The following is a 23,831-nucleotide window of genomic DNA, read 5'->3' as shown; positions in this document are numbered from 1 at the left end:
GGTGGCATGATGTGGCTCTCACTTGAACCCACACTAAACACTATAACTGTGGGTCTTCCAATGCGTTGAACCATGAACCATCCGGATTTTCATTTTGAGGGTGCTGGCAATGGTCCTGTTGTCATAACTTGGATCAGTAGAAAGCATGAGTTGTACAGCAGCGCATCTATGATCTCTCTCGTTGAACATTTGTGTCACTTTAAGACATGATAGAAGGTTCCTATTGCTCTTGGGATTTGTACACACTAGGCCAACTAGTAGATGGTCTGCAACAAAAAAGAAATCAGTTTTCATCAAACGGAAATGGAATCATGTTGTCTTTTCTAGGGCGACAATTTTATCATTGTAAAAGTAATAAAACGGAAACGTTTTGATAGTGTTAACATAACAAATTAAAAATGTAAACGTTCTTCAAATTTAGAAAATTTGCAAGATTTCTTCAAATTTATAAATCTTTTAATCATAAGAATATATATATATATATATATATATATATATATATAAAATAACTTATATAAGTAATGAAATGCTGATACTTTTCATAACATTTACTTAATAATTTTAAAATGTAAATGCACTATGAATCCGTTCTTTTAATTTAGAAAATTTCCAAAAAAATTTAAAATCTAGAAATTGGAATTTCAAAAACTAGTTTTGAAGTGGACAAGTTTATTTTACTTTGAAGCAAAAAAAAAAAAACTGATTATGTATGAAAAACAAATTTTAAGTGTGATTGAATAGATTACTAATATTATAGAGTCGGATATGCTAACTCTCTCCCATAGTAAGTCCTCTTCCTGCGAACACTTACAACAAAAAACATATAAGGAAGAAATTGAATTTGGCGATTTTTTTTTAGGATTACACTGTATGTTCAATCGCCTAATATGAATCACTACGCTGACTTGTAAATAAAATTTGATTTTCTGGTATGAAAAATAAAGAAATTGAAAACTTGTGATAATTTAATGTTTAACTGAAAAATGATGTTTATCACGTTTTGCCTTCAAAATCTTCGTTTACTGCTTCTATTCACTTGTAGAATGTGGTTATGATATTCGCGGAAAGTCTCATGGTCTCTTGAACAGTCCAGGATATCCACACGACTATCCTATTCGTCGGACCTGTCAGTGGACCATTAGTATGGACCCTGGAAAAAGAATCTCAATTATGTTCACCGTTTTTCGAATGGAATATCATTACTCTTGCAACTATGATTATCTTGAGGTAATTATCAATTTTTATTATGTGCAAAACCGCATCGTTATTTGTTGTGTGAGTGTGCACGCGCGTGTGACAGAAGTGACTTTTTTTTGTTCTCTTTGATTTGTTCTTACTTCTCTCTCTCTCTCTTTCCTTATTTGCTCTCTCGTCTCTAGGCTCTCTCTTCTTCGATCTGCCTCTCTTTTCTCCACTCCTCTCTTTCTCTCTTTCTTTCTCTCTCTTTCTCTCTCCTTCAGTCTGCTCTTTTTTCTCTCTTTCTCTCGGTCTGCTCTATTTTTTATTCTCTCCCTCGGTCTGTCCTCTCTTTGTCTCCCTCCCTCATCTTTTATCTCTCTTTCTATCTTTACCCCCGGCTGCTGTCTTTCTATCTTACTCCCTCACTGCCCTCTTTTTCTTTTCATCTCACTATCAGTTTTCCTTCACTTTTTCTTTCTTTCTCTCAGTTTGCCTTCTCTTTTTCTTTCTCTCCATCAGCCTGTTCTCTCTCTCTCTCTCTTACTCACTCTCTCTCACTCTCTTGGTTTGTCCTCTCTCTTTCTCTGTCTATTCATTCTCTCTCTTCCTCTCTGTCCTCTCCCTCTCTTTCCTTCACTCTGTCTTCCAGTTTTTCTTCATGTTTGCCACTCCACCACCCCCATTTTTGTTTGTGTCAAACCTGACTTGCTATTATCTTTTTACTCATTCAATTAAATAAATTTTGTCAACTTTAAAATTGTCCAAAAGTTTAAATATCAGATGATAATGAAGGAATATTTATTATGCTACTAGGCTGAGTTCCTGGCCGGCGTTGCTCGGGTATTTGGAGGTGTGTTGAGCAAAAAAAAAAAAAAAAAAAAAAAAAGTAGTAGTAGGTAGGTAGGCAGGCTCGAACCCGTACCATGAAGGAGAAAAAGAACGTGGAAAAAAAACAACGTGACATGTTTTCTGTTGCGTCCATCATCAAACCAGAAGTGACGTAGGTTTAAAATAAGGCTAGACAATCGAAAAGAGGAATGACTTTCGAAAATATCGGCGAAAAAAGCGACCATTCCTTGTAGAAAAGTGCCACGTTTAGAGTGAAGAAATTAATGTTTTTAGCCAATTTTTCGATATTTGTCGTCCGAAGGGTCGATCTTCAAAACAATACCGGTTTCGACACGTTCTGATGCATCTGTCAGAAGTTTTAGACAGACATACAAACATACATACTTACATAATACATACATACATTTAAACAGACAGGTGAGATTTATATTATAGACTATCGGGGGTACCGGCGTTGCCCGAGTGTTTGGGGGTGTGTATGTAGGAGAGGGTGACCCTGTTTTAATATTAAAAAAGCACGATGTTAAGAAAAAATTGTAAAAACCAATAAAAAGCAAAACAGCGAATAAACGTAAAAAGAAAAGGGGGAAAAGGTGTAAAAGAGGGAAAACGTTTAGGTAGAAAGACAGGCTCGAACCTGAAACATCGAGGCTAAGACGGGGAAAAATACCCGACACGTTACCCCTACGCCAAAGAGACATACACTTAATAACTGATACAATTAAACCTTTAAAAACACTTGCAGGTGGTTGAAACTAACGCGAACGTTTTCTAGGTCAAACATGATGTCATTGTCGTTGTAGCAGGAGCAGAGAAAATGAAGATTTTTTTCGGCACCCCTCCCTGTACAAAACTGATGATTTTAGAGTGAAGGAATTAATATTTTTTTGCCAATTTTTCGATATTTGTTGGGCGAAGGTAGGAACTTTAAAATGGTACCTATCTGGCGAAAATCCGTGACCCGCGTCGAAAGTTTTTGCGAGACATACAAACATACATACATACAAACAAACATACATACACACATTTTCGCTTTTATATATATGGATAGATGTATTTGCCTATTTCTTCAATTACATCATCTACAAAAAAGTTTCAATACTTATGAGTCCTTTTTCTACGAGACTGTTCCTATTTTTGTAAAGCGTCAAACTCGGGATGAAAGAATGGGATGACCAAGAAAAGAGAGCTATAACCAGACGTCTACTGAAAGAGTGCAAAGGGTACTAGCCATTTGAAAAGGCTCATTATTCATCAAAATCTAAGTGAAGATAAATGATTGCTGCTTGCGAGAAATCAGTGGTAAACGGCTGTTGTAATAACCCACTAAAGAAACACATATGAACTTAAAATTCCGAACAAAATTAGTTTATGCAATAGTGGATAAGCAATAAGAACACAGAGACACCATTAAAGTTGAATCAAGATATTTCGGTTGTTTCGTTCGACCATATTCAGTTTGTAAAAAATACTTTATTAAACAAAACTCAACATTTTATGTAGGGAAGCGTGGTAGGTAATCCAAGGAAGGAAGCACGTACAAAAATGGTCACATGTAACAACATAAGGAATTGCATTGCCAAATACCCGAAAAATTACTTGTTTGTGACAAATCTAAATGCGGTATTGGTTTTTAGCATACCCGAAAACCTATGAAAGTCGTCATTTAAAGGTGACTTTTAAAGTGGAAAGAAAGTAAAAACTTAACGTAGTTTTATGCAATATATTGAATATGCGAGAGATTGGAGTTGGAATTATGATGCTACTCTTGTGTGTGTGCATGTATGTGTATATGTGTGTGTATATGTGTATGTGTACTATGTGTGTGTGTGTCGATTAGTGAAGTATGGATCTGAGAATTGTTTTTTTAAAAGAAGTTTTAAACCCTAAAACATAAAAGAAAACAATCAGATTTGCATACACCCTCCCACACACTAAGTATCATTTCCAACCAAAAGCATAGTTTAGCAGGCCACAATATTTACCAAAATAAAAATAAACAAATTAAAATAACAAGAAATATAACGTAAATATGACTTGCTTAGATATTAAAATCAGTTATTAAAACCATAAACGTACGTTCTAAAACAAAAAAAAAACACCGAATGAAAACAGCACTAGCAAAAACCAACACTGGGAACTCAAAGAAAGTGAACGTTCGCCGATAGTCGAATGGAAAACAGTAAGAAAAGCAAGTGCATGTAGATTATGTCTGAATGAAAAATTCGCTATTCTATTTTTTTAAAGAACCCCAACATCTATTAAACTGTAGGAGAGAAATAGGGAACAACTTTGTGCACAGGATAAACTTTAGTCTAGGATAGCGATAGAAATAATTTTTAAATTGACAATAACAATAGAAAATAAACAGATGAATAAATAAAATAAAAGTTTTAAAAAATAAAATGGAATAAACATACATATTCATAAACAACACACACACACACACACACACACACACACACACACACATATATATATAAATGTAATTCTTAATTCTTGGTTCGTTATAAGTGAATAAAACCATATTTCTACGTTACCAATTTATTTGAAATTTTCAGACAACCCATCTTTAGAGTCGAGGGATGTTTTTATGTTATTAAAATAAATTTACCTCGCGAATTATTAAAATATTAAATAAAATAAATATATTTTCGTAACCGTTAGTGCGAACCTGTTTTGTTGATAAAACTGAACTTCCGGTTCGATTCATTTCACAGCCACGAATTGACGAAACGAAGAAAATTTCATTTTCTGTTTACTCGATAAGTAAAAAAACAAAACAAAACATAATTCATTTGTTTATCTTACAAATTTTTTAATTTAAACATTTTTTCTTTATTATATGAGGCAAAAAAAGTTTGTCGCTTGCTTTTTTTTTTCGATATAAGATTGGTTGGTAAAAGTACAGTTTTTTTTACGGATTGGTAACTTGCTTAAATAATATTTGGTGCTAATGTAAAGAGTGGTCCGCGCTATTTTTTAAATCGGATTTCCAGGTTTAATTAAAGTTTTATTATATGTTTTTTTCAATTGTAAGGTTAAAATACAGATTAGGTACAAAACACCCTCCCCTCTCCATGTTAAGAATGGCTTTTTAAATAATAACGTTATTATGAGTACTGTACTTTCACCTAATAATTTAATAAACAAAACATGGTACTTATGCAGAGAACGTACCATAATAATATAATAATAGAATAATAACGTTATTTAGAAAGCCATTCTTAACATGGGGAGGACGTTTTGTTACTATTCTATACTTTCACCTAACAATTTAATAAACAAAAGATGGTACTTATGCAGAGAAGGTATCGTGCTGAAATAATGTTATTAAGAAAGCCATTCTTAACATGGGAAAGGGAGAGTATTCTGTAACTATTTTATATTTTCACCTAACAATTTAATAAGCAAAAGATAGTACTTATGCAGAGAAGGTACCGTGCTGAAATAATACCGTTATTTAGAAAGCTATTCTTAACATAGGGAGGGAGTTGTGCATCTATTCTATACTTTCACCTATCAATTTAATAAACAAAAATAGATAGTATGTATGCATAGAAAATACCGTGCTGAAATAATGTTATTTAGAAAGACATTCTTAACATGGGGATGGTATTTTGTAACTATTCTGTCCTTTCACCTTACAATTTAAAAACAAAACATGGTACTTATGCAGAGAAGCTACCCCGCTGAAATAATGCCGTTATTATTTAGAAAGCCATTCTTAACATGAGGATAGGGGTGCTTTGTAACTATTCTGGACTTTCACCTAACAATTTAATAAACAAACGTTTTTACAGAAGTTGTTTTTACATAAGAAAATATGAATGCTTTTTCTTTATTAAAGAAATTGGGTACTCGTGCACTTATTGATCCGTGCTGAAATAATAACGTTATTATTTAAAAAGCCATTCTTAACATGGGAAAAGAGGGTGTTTCGTAACTATTCTGGACTTTCACCTAACAATTTAATAAACAAAAATTAAACTTAAGCAGACAAGGAACAGTACTGAAGCATTAACATTATTTAGAAAGCCATTCTTAACATGGGGAGAACTATTCTGTACTTTCGGTGCTAATGCAGAGAGTGATCCGCGCTATTTTTTAAATCGTATTTCCACGTTTAATTAATGTTTTATGATATGTTTTTTATTCAATTGTAAAGTTAAAGTACAAAATATGTACAAACCCCTCGCCTCCCTATGTTAAGAATGGCTTTTTAAATAATAACGTTATTATTTCAGTACGGATCACTCTCTGCATGAATACCGATTAACGTTTTGTTCTTTGCTTTTTTTACCGTATTTTTTTGTTTTTTTTTCAAGAAAACCTTTTTTTAACAAAGATTGAAAGTGCACGTTTTTTCTTTTTTTTTTTACAGAAGTTGTTTTTATATAAGAAAATATGAATGCTTTTAAAGAAATTGGGTACTTGTGCACTTATTGATCCGTGCTGAAATAATAACGTTATTATTTAAAAAGCCATTCTTAACATTGGGAGAAGAGGGTGTTTTGTACCTATTCTGTACTTTAACCTTACAATTGAATGAAAAAAAAAACGGTAAATTTTTAGATTAGGTCCACCTCCACAATTTTCTTTTAAATGACGACTTTTGTAGGTTCTCGACTATGCTGAATACGGAAATCGCATTGAAATTTTGCAGAAATAAGTAGTTATCGAGATATTAAAAATTTGTGTAATGCATTGTAATCTCTGGCAGCCGTCTTTTTTACACGCTTGCGCGCATCATAAACAAATCTACGCGCGTAACAAAGATGGCCGCCAAAGAATACAATGCATAAAACAACTATCTATATCTCGATAACTACTTATTTCTGCAAAATTTCAATGCGATTTCTGTATTCAGCATAGTCGGAAACCTTTAAAAGTCGTCATTTAAAAGAAAATTGTGGAGATGGACCTAATCTAAAAAAAAAAAAATACCAAAAATACATAAAACTTTAATTAAGCTTGGAAATACGATTTAAAAAAAATAGCGCGAATCAGTAAGTGCATTAGCACCTATTAATCGACTCCCGTGACCTTATTGCCAAATAAGGTCCGTCTACAATGTTGAACGCGCCGTTCACTTTTTTTTTGTTTTTTTTCAAGTTAAATTCAACTTTCACAATATCTTTTTATTTTTTTATAATTTCACAATATCTTTTTTTTAATAATAAATTGTTAGTTAAAAAAAGCACAGAATAGTTACAAAACACCATCCCCTCTCCATGGTAAGAATGACTGAAAAATATTAGGTACTCATGTAGAGAGTGATCCGTGCTGAAATCACAACGTTATTATTTAAAAAGCCATTCTTAACATGGGGAGGGGAGGGTGTTTTGTATCTATTCTGTACTTTAACCTTACAATTCTTACAATTAAATAAAAAACATATCATAAAACTTTAATCAAACTTGGAAATTCGATTTAAAAAATAGCGCGGATTAGTAAGTTCATTAGCACCAGAAATTGTTAGGTGAAATACAGAAAAGTTTCTACCAAGAAAACCATTATTATTTTTTTTTTTTGCTATTCTTACCAAGGGATGATGTTTTGTCACTATTCTTTGCTTTCAACTAACAATTTATTAAAAAACAAAAGGTAAATTTTCACATTAGGTCCACCTCCACAATTTTTAACATGGGTAGGTTGGGAGTGTTTATTCTGAAAGCCGTTCTTAACATGGGGAGAATGGTGGTATTTATTCGAAAAGCCGTTTTTAAAAGACGAAAGACAGGTAAAAGGTTAAAACATGTGGTTAGGCATGGGTGTTGTTTATTCCGAAAGCCGTTCTTAATATGGGGAGGTTGGGAGTGTTTATTCATGGCCGTCAGTGAATTATAGTGCATAGTACAGGTCTTTATATCTCGAAAACTAATGGCCTCTGCAAAATTTAAATGAGATTTTCTTATTCAGCATAGTCGTAAATTGCGGAGGTGGACCTAATGTAAAAAAAAAAATACCCTCCCCCCCAAAAATTTAAATTTAAGCGCGATAACAAAAATAAAATTAGACAGAAAAATACACCTTTGGGTTTGTACTTGCACAAAGACTTGAAAAAGTTGTCAACAAAAAATATATATATAACAAGTAAATATTTTCAAAGGCAAAATAAATTACTTTTCTACCTAATTGGATAATTTTTAGTGTTTTTATTGGATTTGTACTACTGTACATATAGATTCGAAAAAGTTGTCAAAAAATAAATGTATAACAAATATTATCAAATGCAAGATATGTTACTTTATTACCGAAATGGATAATTTTTGTTGTTTTTTTAATGCAAAATTTTTATTCGGCTAAAAAAACACAGCGTTTACTGTTATATTTGAAAATTACAAATGGCGGCAGACTGTGTTAATACATTAGGTTTGGGAAAATGAGTTAAAACTAAAAAAAACTATACAAAATACTGTTAAAAACCACTGAATACATGTCTGCTTATGTCATAGTAATATATATTGAGTGAGTTCCTGACAGTATTTTGTATGTTTTTTTTAGTTTTAATTAATTTTCCCAAAGTTAATGTGTTCAACAGTCTGCCGCCATTTGTATTTTTCAAATATACAGATAAACACTTCATTTTTTTCAAACCGATTAAACATTTTACACTAAATAAAAACACTAAAATCTTATCCAGTTAGGTCGAAAAGTAACTTATCTTGCCTTTGATAACATTTATTTGTTATATTTATTTTTCAACAACTTTTTTGTTTCTGTGTTTAGTAATACAAACCCGTTTTATTTACTATAACGTTTAGTCGGCTCGAAGAACAGTGTTTATCAGTGTATTTGAAAAATACAAACGGCGATGGACACTGTTGATGATGTTAAGTTTGAGAAAATGAGTTAAAACTAAAAAACTATACAAACTACTATCAGAAACCCACCGAATATGTCAGCCTATGTCACAATAACATATAATCAGTAGGTGTCTGACATCGTTTTGTATAGTTTTTAACTGATTTTCCCAAAACTTAACGTATTCAACAGAGTCCGCGACCATTCGTCTTTTTCAAATATATAGATAAACACTACGTTTTTGAGCCGATTAAACATTTTACATTAAATAAAAACACTAAAAAATTATCCAGTTAGATAGAAACGTAATTTACCTTACCTTTGCTTTCATTTATTCGGGTTTGAACAACTTTTTCGAATCTGTGTATAGTAACACCCCCCCCTTACCCAAACTCACATTTTTGAATACAATAAAAAAGAAAACTATTTAGCGTTTCAATGGTTCAGCAACTTTCGGCTTAATCCACTGAATGTTGGTCGAGCCCAAGCCATGATTGATGGTAACTCCAGAGGATCCCAATTCTGCAAGAGTACCATATTCTTTTTCATTTTCGCCTTTTTTAAAAAACTTTTTGGAGTGGATTGCTGTACTAAGAATATAAGAAACATGCATTTTCTCTTTTCATTAGAATTTTCCGTTACACGAAATTAAGCCACAGCAACGCGTGGCAGGGTACAGCTAGTATATATATATATATATATATATATATATATATATATATATATATATATATATATAGTAATATGTCCTATCGAGCTTATTATATATCTAAATTACAACGAACACTTTTTCTTTCTTGTATTTTAATTAAACTAGTAATTTTACTATTACATCAAAATACACTCTGCTCTTTAGACTATTGTTCTAATCTCCTTTAAATTATATATATATATATATATATATATATATATATATAATGTTAGGGTTTGTCTTCCTTGATAGAAGCACTGGTTGAGTTTGTATAAAATAATATACGCATTAGATACGTTTGAAGCCGAAACAACGCATTATTAAAATAAAAAACAGATATTTATTTTGTTTGAAATTTATATTGGAATTTATAAATATATTTCGAAGCTACTCTTCATCTTCTGTATGTTTTGCCATGTTGCTGTTGGGGCAGAGAATCAACAAGTAGAAGTCCGTTTGTTGTATTTACGGTAGTTTTTTTCAAGTGTCGGAACGGTGCATTTGTCACGCGGAATTCTAGTTAGGGGTGGTGTTCTTGATAGAAGCGCTGGTTTAGTTTGAATAAAATAAAATACGTATTAGATACGTTTGAAGCCGAAACAACGCATTATTACAATATTATGTAGCTTCAAAATCTATTTATAAATTCCAATATAAATTTCAAACAAAATAAATATCTATTTATTTTGTAATAATGTGTTGTTTCGGCTTCAAATGTATCTAATACGTATTTTATTTTATTCAAACTCAACCAGCGCGTTTATCAAAGAACACACACCCTGGCGTGAATTCCGCGTGACCAACGCACCGTTCTGGCACTTAAAAAGACTACCGTAAAAATGATTATTTAAAACTATCACCATTGTTATTAATACTTAACTATATTTATCTATTAATATTTTTGTTTCAACTATTACTGTTATCATTATGATAACTATTAATAACATTATTTTTACCGGTCAACAAATTTGTTCCAGTTTCTAACCATTTATTATACATATTAAAATTGATTGCGCCTCCTTTTTGCCGTTTGAAATAAATTTAAAAAAATACAACACTTATCCACATGCAGCAAATATAATTCACGTGCACTCTTTCGGACATTGTTGCAAGGAATGAACGCTGTCAAAAATACAAATTTCCAGTTTTTTTTTTTCAACGTCTTCCATTTTCATTTCGATACTTTTTGTGACCAAAAGCGGAAGTCCGCTCGAAATATAAAAAAATGAAATAACATCGTTCTCATGCTTCAAAACCCCCCCTTACAACCTTGAAATCACTATAAATGCGAGAAGGACTTTTAACACACACACACACACACATACATATATATATATATATATATATATATATATATATATATATATATTTGTAATAGTCGACATACATATATTGTATATCAACTCATCAATGCCGCTAGCATCTCCCCCAAGCCGAGGATTAAACCTAGAACCGTCGCGTTGACAGTCGGCAGTTGACAGTCGACCCGCAAATGACCTCGACAAATGTCTATCCGTCCACCATTTTCATAGTGCTCAAACTGCTTATTTACAAACAGAGAGCCTCGCATTTTTCAGCCAATTAAATAGCGGGGGAGATTATTTACGACAGTGCTCTATAATCTATAGAGGGTTAGAATATATTTGTAGTCATCGACATGCAGTACTAATTTGTTGCCTAGGATTATATATATATATATATATATATATATATATATATATATAGTCATCCACATACAGTACTGTTTCACAGCTCATCAGTGCGGCTAGACAAGTAACTACCTAAAATCAGGATCGAAACCTGACCACCCAAACGACAGTTGGAGCTTCTAGCCGTTGCGCTATTTGTATTTATATATGCTGCTATGCGGACAGTGAATTTACAATGTTTGGAAATTGTCCAAATAACTAAGCTCAATTTGTTTATACAAAGAGCATTGCTTGATATGCTAATGGTAATTTGTAAATCACTTCCCGATATGTTCAACCCAAGATAGAGAGCATTATAGTCATCTACATACAGTACTGCTTCGCTGTTTCACAGCTCATCAGTGCGGCTAGACACACACACACACACACACACACACACACACACACACACACACACACACACACACACACACACACATATATATTAGTGTACGTTGAAACTATGTAGGTTGATTTTCAATAAATATTTATTCTCTTCGTATTTATGATGATCTAAATTTGTATTTGCAGATAAGAGATGGTCTTACGCCAGACTCACCATTGCTTGGGAAATTCTGCCACTTCACTCTTCCACCCCCGATGATCTCTTCAGGTCCATACTTATATTTAAAATTCCAGTCGGATAGCTCAAGTACGGACAAAGGATTTAATATGATCTTTACTTCAATTCAAGGTGACTATTGTTTTGGTTTCAAATCGTTTTAATTGGGGTCCAGGCCTCCATTCATTATTCATGTCGGACCTTTGTTTTTTAAGAAGAGGGTTGAGCTTTGCACAGATATAATGATAAGCTAAAATTGAAAGTTCATGTGAATGTTTTAATGGTGGATCTTAAATCAAATTATTATTACTTCTCTCTTCAATGAACAACTGTTGAGATTAGGATATGACGTCATAGACATGAAGTTTGAAGTGACATTTACCGATATTATTTGACATACGCAAAAAATGTGAAGTGTACTCCTGTTCTGTTACCTACGCACAGAACATTTATTGTTTACTAGCGTTGCTCGATCATGCAATACGCTTAAAAATGATATTTTAATTTATGCAGATTGCGTATGTATTATTATAGAATCAATCTGCTATTGAATATTATATATTATGAGGAATTATTTACCCAGTGAACTAATTCACATTAAAAAAAAAATAATAAAGATGATAATGTCGTTCATCAATACGATCATGCAATACGCTTAAAAATGATATTTTAATTTATGCAGATTGCGTATGTATTATTATAGAATCAATCTGCTATTGAATATTATATATTATGAGGAATTATTTACCCAGTGAACTAATTCACATTAAAAAAATAATAAAGATGATAATGTCGTGCATCAAATCCCATTTGTGTTTGTTTATAAGATCACGTCAGCTGATATTTGGACTTGATGATGAATGCCCTGAAAAAGTTACTTCTTATTAATGTTTAGTTTTAAAATATGTAAACAAAGAAATGATTTGCAGCGATTTCAAGATGGTGCCTCTTCTTTTATCATAGATTGAAGTAATTAATAAGAAAAATTAAAATAAAATGGTGAGGTACACCTGGACTTGAACATAGGATCATTTGATATGTAGTCGAATGATCTATCACTGAGTTATGTTTCCAAATGTCAATAATTCTTTTTTTTTTCTTTTCAGAAAAAATGATTTGTTTAGATTCTATTATTTCCCTTGCCGGTGTAACGTAAAAAAAAAACTGTATTTTTTTTTTTATCTGTAAGAAAGACTTTTTACCGATTTTCGATACTTATCAGATGCATTTCTGTACAAAACATATCTAAGAACACTGTCAGACATATAAATTAGCTTTGTGTGAAATTTGAAAAAGATAGGCTCAGCCGTTTCGGAACATATGAGGGAGGAACTCTTACACACGCGCGCACACACACACGCGCACACACATGCACAGGCGCACACACACATACATGCACGCACACATACACACAGACGCACACATACACACGCACATACACCACATACAAACACATACACACACAAGCACACATACACACACGCACACATACGTACACACATACACACACATACACACATACCCACACACATACACACACACCAAGTGACTTTTATACAATAGTAGAGATATTAATAAAGTGAAGTTTTTTTTGCCTCTCTTTAATCAGATATTATAGAATTCTACACACAAGCGCTACACATCATTCTGATATAGTCAGCCTTCTTGCTGATACTTGATGCGTCTTATTATTCATGTTGAACCGTTGTTCTTGAAACAAGGAAAGACTATCACTTGCAGCCACAGTCACAATGATGGACTAAAATTGGAAGCTATGTGAATGTTTCAATCTTTTAGACATACAGAGTAGAATAATACAATTTTCGATTGAAAGAAAACAACACTACAGCTTTGTTTTAAAACTTTTATTGAAAAATAAATTCAGGTCACTTGCTTATGTAGTAGAGCTGACATCTAATCAATGTAGCCGCCTTCAGCCTCAATCACCGCTTCGATGTGGGTCCAGAACTGAGAGCATGTCTTTTCTACAAGCGCCGGCGGGATCTCGGCGAATACTTGACGGATGGCAACGATCAGGCTTGCTTTGGTGTTGTGGGAGAGAATGTTGGTTGTGTTCTCGATGCATGACCAAACGAAGTACTTCAGCGGGTTCATGTCGAGGAAGGAGGAGGAGGAGGCCCAGTGAAAGAAGAGTACAAAGTCTCTGCACTCCCTCTGAAACCAAGCCTGTGTCTCTTTGAACTTGTGAGCCGTGTCCTTCTGCCACACTGCGGGCACCTGATTGCATCAGAGGATCACCACATTCTTGAACACATCCAGGTACACTTTGGTGTTGACTTTCAAGTTGACTTAAAAGATATGAGGTGGCATGATATGGCCCTAATTTGAAACCACACCAAAGACCAAAACCGTGGATTGTCCGATGCATTGAGCTGTGTCCTCAAGCTTTGAACTGTCCAAATTTGCATTTTGAGGGTGCTAACAATCGTCCTGTTGTCATAATTTGGATCGGTAGAGAGCATGAGTTGTACAGCGGCGCATCTCCGATCTCGCTCATTGAACATTGTGTCACTTTCAGACATGATAGAAGGCTCCTATCGCTATTGGGATTTGTACACAACTGGCCGACTAGTAGATGGTCTGCAACAGAAAAAGAACACCGGTTTTCATCAAACGGAAATGAAATCATGTCGTCTTTTCTAGGGAGACAATTTTATTATTCCACCCTGTATTTAATGTGTTATTAGTAGGGCTATGACAAGAGAATATTCTTTTCGTTGTTATGACTCTCGAGTATATACCCGCCAAAGTTAGTCAATCGAGAACCACGTCACTCTATCTAAAAACATAAGATATTAACTGATATATACTCGAGAGTCAAAATAAGAAAAAGAATATTCTCTTGTCACAGCCCTAGTTTTTAGTCATGTTGGATCTTTGTTCTTCAATGATTCAAGAACAGACAAAGGATTTAATATTTACTTCAACTCAAGGTGATTGCTTTTTGGCTTCAAATCGTTCAAATAATGGCAACATGTCTCCGTTCATTATTCACATCGAACTTTTGTTCTTCAAGCTAGTGTGAGTAATTTTCAAACACGGTAGAAGGAGCTCACCTTCTTTGCAGCAGCCTTGACAATGTCTGCAATTCATCTGTTCCAATTTATGTTGCCTGTGAGTGTTAAGCCATGAAATTTGAAAAAAAGCTTTCCGGTAGCCTATCATCAATCATGGCAATGATTTGTCGAGGTTTCTTGTAATTATTAAAGTAGTTTGTAAAGATATTGAAAAAAGCTGACAACACAAAATCATTGGGATTAACAATGCTTTTATTGTTATTTTTTCAATTATTTTTCATCATTCAACTATCAATCTTTTATTTTTAAAGAGCAGCAATATTAATTTTTATTCCATCAATATTCTTCATAATTCAATTATTTTTAAAGGGCAGCAATATTAATTTTAATCCTCTCATAATATTCTTTATCATTCAACTGAGAATATTCTTTTATTTGTTCCCCGACAAAGGAGGGACTGGACCTAGTAATTCACTTCCGTTCGTCCGTCCGTCTGTTCATTTTGTTCGCACTTTTCTCAATAACCACGCATTTGATTTTTTTTTTAAATTTTGCACAAACATTAGTCATGGTTAAAGTAAATTTTTTCCAGGACGGATCTGCCGGGATAACACTAGTTGCTCTTTCCCAGGGGCCATTACAGGGGTAAAATTGTCCTCGAATGGTTCATCCGTTCACTTGTGCGCACTTTTTTCAATAACCATGCTTCGAATTTTTCTGAAATTTTGCATAAACATTATTCATGGCGAAAGTAAATGTTTCGCCAGAATGGATTTTCCGGAATAACTGTGGTTGCTCTTCCCCAGGGAGCATTATAGGAGCAAAATTGCCCTCGAATGGTTCATCCATTTACTTTTTCGCACTTTTCTCAATAACCGCGTCTTGGATTAAAAAAAAATTTTTTGCACAAACATTAGTCATGGTGAAAGTAAATATTTCACTCGTGGTGGGGGGCCCCTCATGCTCGGCTTGTTGCTTTTAAAGGACAGCAACGTTTTTTCAATTCTCTCATAATATTTTTCATCATTCAACTGACAATATTTTATTTTTGAAGTACAACAACGTTTGTTTTATTTCTCTTATAATATTCCTCATCATTTGATGAAAACTTTTCATTTTTATTTTTAAAGGCCAACAAGGTTGTGGTGGTGTTCTGATGACTAAAAGCGGAACCGTGTCTTCCCCGAACTTCCCAAATCCGTATTCATCAAACGAAGATTGTGTGTGGATCATTCAACCAGGACATTCACTAACACTATCTTTTAATAATATCGATTTACCTGGTGAGCCTCCATGCACAACAGATTATCTAGAGGTAAATTGTCAGCCATATTTTATCCTAAAAGCATTCAGATTTTTTTTTGTATATTTTTTTAGTTAAGATTTTTATTGTTTGTATATTTTAAGCGACTGTTCTCATCTTGGTTATTGGCCCCCCCAACAAAGGAGGGATTCGACCTAGTAATTCACTCCCATTTGTCCGTTCGTTTGTTCGCATTTTTATCAATAACCACTCTTTGAATTTTTTTGTTGAAATTTTCCACAAACATTAGTCATGGTAAAATTTAATTTTTGCCAGCACAGATTTTCCGGGATAACTCTGGTTGCTCCCCTAGAGGGCATTATAGGGGTAAAATTGCCTAGGGGTTAATCAGAACAACCCAGGTCTGCTGTCTTAATTTTGCCTACATTTGTGTATTAATATATATATATATATATATATATATATATATATATATATATATATATATATTTGCCTACATTTGTGTATTAATATATATATATATATATATATATATATATATATATATATATATATATATATATATATATATAAGCTTCTTTCTTAGAAGTGCACGCCTGTGGAACTCTGTTCCGTCTGCCTGCTTCCCTCCGGACTACAACTTGGATGTCTTCAAGTCTAATGTTAACAAATTCCTAAGGAACCACCCCCCTTAATTAAACACTTCATCAAATCTCCACACTAACGTAATGTACTTGCAATAACCCTTATCCCTGAGTGGCTTCCGGGCCTTGATAAGTGGTAATCAATGTGTAGAAAAAAATATTATTCATTTATCTTTGTTTTCTTATTGCAGTTTTACTAAAAACTCTAAACATCTTAACATTACTTATCATGTTTTATTACTCGTGTTTTAAACTTTTTTTTGTCAAATACGACTGGTATTACCCTAAACCAGTCTTTAAATAAGATTCTCCAATCTAAAAACATAAGCCGACTTCACAAGTTGCATTATTGGAACGTAACTATAAGGCGAAGCTCGAGGGTTCTACCTCGAGGTATCTAAAGCAAAAAAATCTTCCACGGATTAATATGGGAGGGGAGACTAGTATCAAATTCTATCCTAAACTGGGAATGGGGAATTGCTCTTGACATATCAAAGGCCTTCGATAAGGTTTGGCATAAGGGCCTACTTCACAAGATTTCCAGCTACGGTATAATCGGAAATGTTTTCTCGATCATTAAATCATTTCTCTCTGATAGGCTCATAAGAGTAGTGGTTGATGGGCAGAAATCAGAGGCCCACAGTATTAATGCTGGAGTCCCTCAGGGATCCATACTGGGCCCAACTCTCTTCCTGATCTACATCAATGATCTTCAAAAACACATACTAAATTCTTTCGTTGACATCTATGCTGATGACACGACTATCTATGGCAGCACATCAGAGGCCGTAAATGATGATGTTCTCTCTGATTCTCTCTCCTCTGATCTCGAGCTCATGGTACAGTGGGGAAAGAGGTGGCTGGTTACCTTTAATGCATCTAAGACCAAGCTCCTATCTTTACATCATCAACGCTCTGATCCCCATCTGGCATCAATTGAAATGGATGGCTCTCGTCTACGGGAGGCCCCATGTTTTGATAAGCTTCTGGGTTTGACCTTTACTCCTGATTAGAAATGGAACACATACACTTGATGTCTGTGGTCAAGGTTTCTGGGAAAATGGTGGGATCCTTCTACCGCTCCAGAAGATATCTCACTAATGATGCAATTCTCTATCTATATAAAAGCCAAGTACGTCTAAGAATGGAGAACTGCTGCCACATCTGGGCAGGAGCTGCTAAAAACAGCCTATCCTGCCTTGACAGAGTACAAAATAGACTTCGTGGCTTAGTGGGGGATGCCCTTTTCTCTTCCCTGCAACCTCTTTCCCACAGAAGAGACATAGCGAGCCTATCTTTGTTTTATCGTTATTTCTGTGGCAGGTGCTCGTCTGAGCTCCATTCTCTGGCCCCCCCGCCAATCTTTTTCAAAAAAACACCCGACTAGCTGAAACCACTGTCAATAATTCCCCCCTCCTTATCTGTGCCTAAATCAAAATGTAGATTCCATGAACAAAGTTTCTTTCTTAGAACTGCACGCCTGTGGAACTCTGTTCCACTTGCCTGTTTCCCTCCCGATTTCAACTTGGACGTTTTCAAGTCCAACACAAACAAATTCCTGACGAACCGCCCCCTTAAATAATGATACTTTATCAATTCTCCAATACTATTACAACACTCTCCCATTGATTACTGTACACACAATAACCCTTATCCCCGAGTGGCCCCTGGACCTTGATAAGTGATGACCTCCATGTAAAAAAAAAAAAAATGAATCGTTGGTCCATTCGTTTTGTTGTACTTTCCTTAATAACCACACCTTGGATTATTTTTGAAATTTTGTACAAACTTTAGTGATGGTGAAAGTAAATTTTTTCATTCGTGGAGGGGAACCCCGCATATTCGGCTGTTTTCTTATGTGATAACACACGTACATGCATAACGCTGACATGGTTTAATGGCTTTCTTTTCCCCATAAAAAAATAACACTCTGTTCATGAAAATCAGAAATCTTAAACTTCATGCCCTTTCCACAAGACACTCATTTAACTGAGCCTGCCCAATGAACACTCGTTACAAAAACCTTAATGTTGGAGCAATTTGAATTAATGTTTCTTAAACACGTAAACAAATGTTTTTCCATTTCAATACATTTATCTCGAGTTCTCTGTCAAGTGTCGTTGTGCTTCCGAAGTTATTCACATTTTTTAAAAAATTTATATGGTGAGGATGTGGTCTGGTGAAAACCTTCTGCAAGTCGGAAATTACGTTAAATTTACCTTTAACGGTCCCGGGGATACTCTACTACTTTCGACTTCTAGAGATTTCCGCACCTGCAACATCGATCTTGAAAATTGATAAATCTTGATTATGAAATGGTGAACATCGACTCAACACTCTTAACCTATTATCTAGTTCTTTATATTTTCGTTAAAAATTCTTATTTTAATCATTTAATAGGTATTTTATTCTTTGCTGGTATTATTTGTTTTTAGACGAGGATTTGGATTGTTTGGACTAGTATTCTCATCTTGGTTGTTATTTTTCATTCGTGGAGGGGGGGTCCGCTTGATCGGCTTGTTATATTAACATTTCGCTCGAAGTAATCTCCGGCCTTTTTTATGTATATTTATTTCGTACTCTGGAATTTTTATGTTGAACTATATTATTTAATCCACAGTCTTAGATCACGGCGGAGTAGAAATATTAATTATTTTATTGCTAGTTCATCTCACAGAAGACTAACTTTGAAATTTATCAACTGTACAGATTTACCAAAAGTAAATTTTGGGTTGGCATTCCTTTTATTCTGAAATGATTTTTATATTATCTTAATGAACAACAGCTGATGTGCTGATTGTAATGTCACAGTGAACCTATTAACATGGGCGCCGTTTCGCAGAAGACAATTGTACAGATTTTACGGATCGGATTTTGTTTGCCGAGAGTAAATTTTGGGTCAGCATTTCTTTTATTATGAAATAATTTTATATTATCTAGATTATCCGGATTATTTTTCCCAGTTTGGATCTTATCTTCACGTTTCGGACGCTATAACTTCAAACTATCTTCAGATACATATTATCTTGTAGCAACTCGTCTAGCTGTAAACACTATCAATAATTCCCCCACTCTTTATCTGTGCCTAAACCTAAACGTAGATTCCATGAACAAAGCTTTTTTATAAGAACTACACGCCTGTGGAATTGTCTTCCGTTTTCCTGCTTTCCGGCTGACTACAATATGGTTGTCTTCAAGTCTAACGTAAATAAGTTCTTGATGAGCCGTTCCATATAAGTTATCAAATTTAACAAATTTTCATTACTAATGATTATTATATTGTCCAATTTCTACTGTACACTCTTTAACCCTTATCCTTGAGTGGCCTCTTGGCCTTGATAATGAGTTGATACCTATGAAAAAAAAAAAAGAAAAAGTCCAATGTGAACAAGTTCTAATTGAATCGTCCCTCTAAGTTATCCAAGTTACAAAATTCCCACTGTTTACTATGCTAAAATCACAATGACTAATGTATACCTATTAACCCTTATCCTCGAGTGGCCTCTGGGCCTTGATAAGTGGTGACACCTTGTAAAAAAAAAAAAAAAAAAAAAAAACTGATATATACGACAGGAGCAAATTTTCCATAGAGACATTTTCATAGCAATCAAGGTTTCAGCGCCCACGTATATCAGAACGTGTAGGATTACAACGTCGTAATTTGCCCATCCGCACCCATGCTATATAGGAACTACGTTGCACTCTACGCGTAGTGATGCAACAAACAGACTGAAATGTTCCACAACACCTGCATATAAGGTTTGAACCGCCAAAATAAAAACAGCCCAAGATGCAGTTCTATGAATAAACATCACTGCTGCCCATCCTCAGGACATACGCCGGGCTCTGTTTATTCAGACGTAAAACAGCTTCGCCGAGAAGGCCACGAAAATCAAATCAGTTCAGTTTAGTTTTATTCCAGTTTCTTCTCTTGTTTTACCCGAGACGAGCTAAAGTAACTCCATCTTGGAAGGCGTTAAAATTCTCTGTCTTGGATTTGCCCGTCAAGTAAATGAACCTTAATTCTCATCTTGAGAAAGTACCACAACGAACGAGAATTATTTCTTCTTTTTAACAATGCTATTTCGAACTAATGTTTTCTTATGTGATGAACACACGCACATGCATGACGCTTACATGGTTTAATGACTTTCTTTTCCCCCTTAAAAAATAACCAAATGTGTCACTCTGTACATGAAAATCAGTAATCTTAAACTTTGAACGAGACACTCATTTCCTGTCTAATGAACATCCTTTACAAAAATCTTAACGATTGGAATATGGATTTTTTAAAACTAATATTCTCATTCTAGTTATTTTATTAACATTTCGGCCGATGTAATCTCCGATCTTTTTCTGGTGAACTATATTATTTAATCCACGATGTTTGATAATTCTAGTTTTGTAAGCCATGACCGAGTAGAAATGTTAATTATGTTATTCCTAATTCGTATCGCTGGGAATAAGGCTTGAGCCACCGTCTCACAAAAGACTACAGATTTACCGAGAGTAAATTTTGGGTTGGCATTTCTTTTATTATGAAATGATTTTTGTATGATCTAAATGATCAACAGCTGATGTGCTGACTGTAATATCACAGGGAATCTATTAACAAGTGCGTTGTTTCACAGAAGACTAACTTTGAAGTTCATCAATTGTACGGATTTTTACGGATCGGATTTTATTTGCCGAGAGTAAATTTGGGGTCGGCTTTCTTTTATCATGAAATTTGTATTATCTACATTATCCGGATTATTTTTACTATTTTAGATCTTATTTTCACGTTGTGGCCGATATATCCTCCAACCTTCTTTAGCTACATATTATCTGCTTCTTTATATTTTTGTTAAAAGTTCTTATTTTACTCATTAACTAGTTATTTTATTCTATGTTGACATTAATTTTTTTTAGATGAGGATTTGGATTGTCTTGACTATTGTTCTCATCTTAGTTGTTATTTTCACATTTCGGCCGATGTAACTTCCGATCAACTTCGAATGCATTTCTTTTCAAACTCAGGAATATTCATGTTGAACTCTAGTATTTATATGAAATTTGAACCCTTTATTTAATCAACATCCAAATAGAAGTCTTTATTATTTCCTGGTGCTTCCAGATCAGGCTTCCTGAAGATATTAGCTTCCTGAGGAAAAATGCACCCAACATTGATGCTATTTTTTTTTCTATTTCCTTTTGCAAGGAACCGAAGGCGAGAGGAAGGAAAAGTGGTAAGCTATTTCGGCAAAAAATAAATTTAAAATACGATTCAATTGGAGTCTATGAAAAAGGTCGTTGTTGTTAAATGGAGATATTGAAATACGAATTGGTTGAATTTTATGAAAAAAGTCGGCGTTGTTAAATGGAGAGATTAAAATACGATTCAGTTGAATTTTATGAAAAAGTCATCGTTTTTAAATGGAGTTTCAAATTGGCAGCGTCGTGTCGTGTGAGCTAGTTATGTCTAGCCGAGTAGTGTGCTAGTTGTGTCTAGAAACCCTGGGTATGGGTCTCTGCGAGATGGACCATGCGAGTGTGTGTAGTTTGATATGGATTAATTTGCATATTGATAAATTAGTAGCTTTTAGATAATATTATAACAAGACGGAAGGCGAGAGGACAGCGTCAAGTGGTTGGCACAAAAACACGAGACATGATAAGAAGGCAGTTATTTTTTCTTAATTAAATTCAAACTTTTTAAGTAATACAATTTACGTCTTCGCTCTTTCTGTTCCTTATAGTCTGGCCGCTACTATATATATATATATATATATATATATATATATATAGTCATCCACATACAGTACTGTGTCACTGTATCACAGCTCATCAGTGCGGCTAGGCAAGCAACTACCTCATGCCAGGTTTAAAACTCAACCGCCTAGACGACAGTTCGCGCTTCTAAGTGTTACGCTATTCGACTGCTGCTAAGATGGGTATGTGAACAGGTGTCAGATTTTTGCTTTGTTTTTTTTGTTTGTTTGTTTTTTGTAAAGCGGGCATTTACGAGAAATCTGATTTGTAATATGCACAATTACTGACTTCCGGTTCCTACAATGTCCTAGCACAAATTTATCATTCGAAACAAGCGTTTTAATTCCTTATGAACTAATGCTTTTGTAATTTTTTTTACAGATTCGCGATGGTTCTACGCCAACATCACCACTTATCGGTCGATATTGTGGACAGATAATTCCGCCTGAAATTATTTCCAATAAAAATAGTCTCTGGTTAAAATTCAAAACTGGCCAAGCGTCTTCATACGTCGGTTTCAGTCTGAACTGGAGAATTGGTAAGTCAATTTGAGCGAATTGGTTGCGTAATGGATTTAATTGTAGGATTGAAATGTCTGTTGTGTGACGAAAGCTTTCCAAAGCCCTATCACAGTTAAATAGATGCCAAGCTACTGATTACGATAATATACACAAAATGTTAAAATCTTTGGCAATATGTGAACGTTTTATGTGCTTACTTTAATATTAATTGGTGAACACGTATTCTTTGCACCGCACAGCCATGCGGACAACGGATAAAAGCGTTGAGAAACATACAATCCGAACGTCTAATATTCCAAAGGTTGAAAGTTCAAGTCTTATTACATGCGGTACTAATTAAGAATAGACTAAAAATGGATTAAGACTTTAACCCGCCATGGTTGATGAAACAAGAACAATATACTCTTTTGAATTTCATATCGTCGGATTTCATCCCAAAAATAATTGACGAGTTTTGAACTTAAATAGATTATTTATTTTTGATTATTTATTTTTGATTATTTATTTTTGATATCTTTCTGTAATTTTAACACAATCAAACTAACACATAGGGAATTATTTTTTAAAAATACAAAATTCAAACAATCTTTATTTATGAAAAATAATGTCTTTTAAATGTTGTCCATTTTCAGGTTCGCATATTTGTGCTCTTTCCAAAACATTATTCATGATAGATTGCAGAATCTCTGGATTGCGATTTAACTCTCTTATATTTTCCTTCGATTCTTGCAGGGTTTGGGGTTTGTTAACATAGATTCTTTTCTTAAGATTTTCTCACAAGAAAAATTAAAACGCAAAGTTAAATTCTCAATGTCTTAGTCAGATTGTGTTTAAATT

At 34.0% G+C, this 23,831-nt stretch overlaps 1 protein-coding gene across 1 annotated transcript in view; it reads left to right on the top strand.

The window, feature by feature from the left end:
* Positions 1-23,831, top strand: part of LOC145257983 (dorsal-ventral patterning tolloid-like protein 1) — a 61,556-nt gene that overhangs the window by 5,490 nt on the left and 32,235 nt on the right. The window contains exons 3-6 of the mRNA XM_080115707.1: positions 1,043-1,227; positions 11,746-11,908; positions 15,945-16,129; positions 22,855-23,011. Of these exons, the coding sequence (XP_079971833.1) occupies positions 1,043-1,227; positions 11,746-11,908; positions 15,945-16,129; positions 22,855-23,011 (690 nt within the window). The remainder of the gene's footprint in view (positions 1-1,042; positions 1,228-11,745; positions 11,909-15,944; positions 16,130-22,854; positions 23,012-23,831) is intronic.

The sequence above is a fragment of the Euprymna scolopes genome, chromosome 33 (assembly GCF_053919585.1).
Source record: "Euprymna scolopes isolate OS-2025 chromosome 33, ASM5391958v1, whole genome shotgun sequence".
Taxonomy (NCBI): Eukaryota; Metazoa; Mollusca; class Cephalopoda; order Sepiida; family Sepiolidae; genus Euprymna; species Euprymna scolopes.
This window is presented reverse-complemented; position numbering and strand designations above follow the sequence as displayed.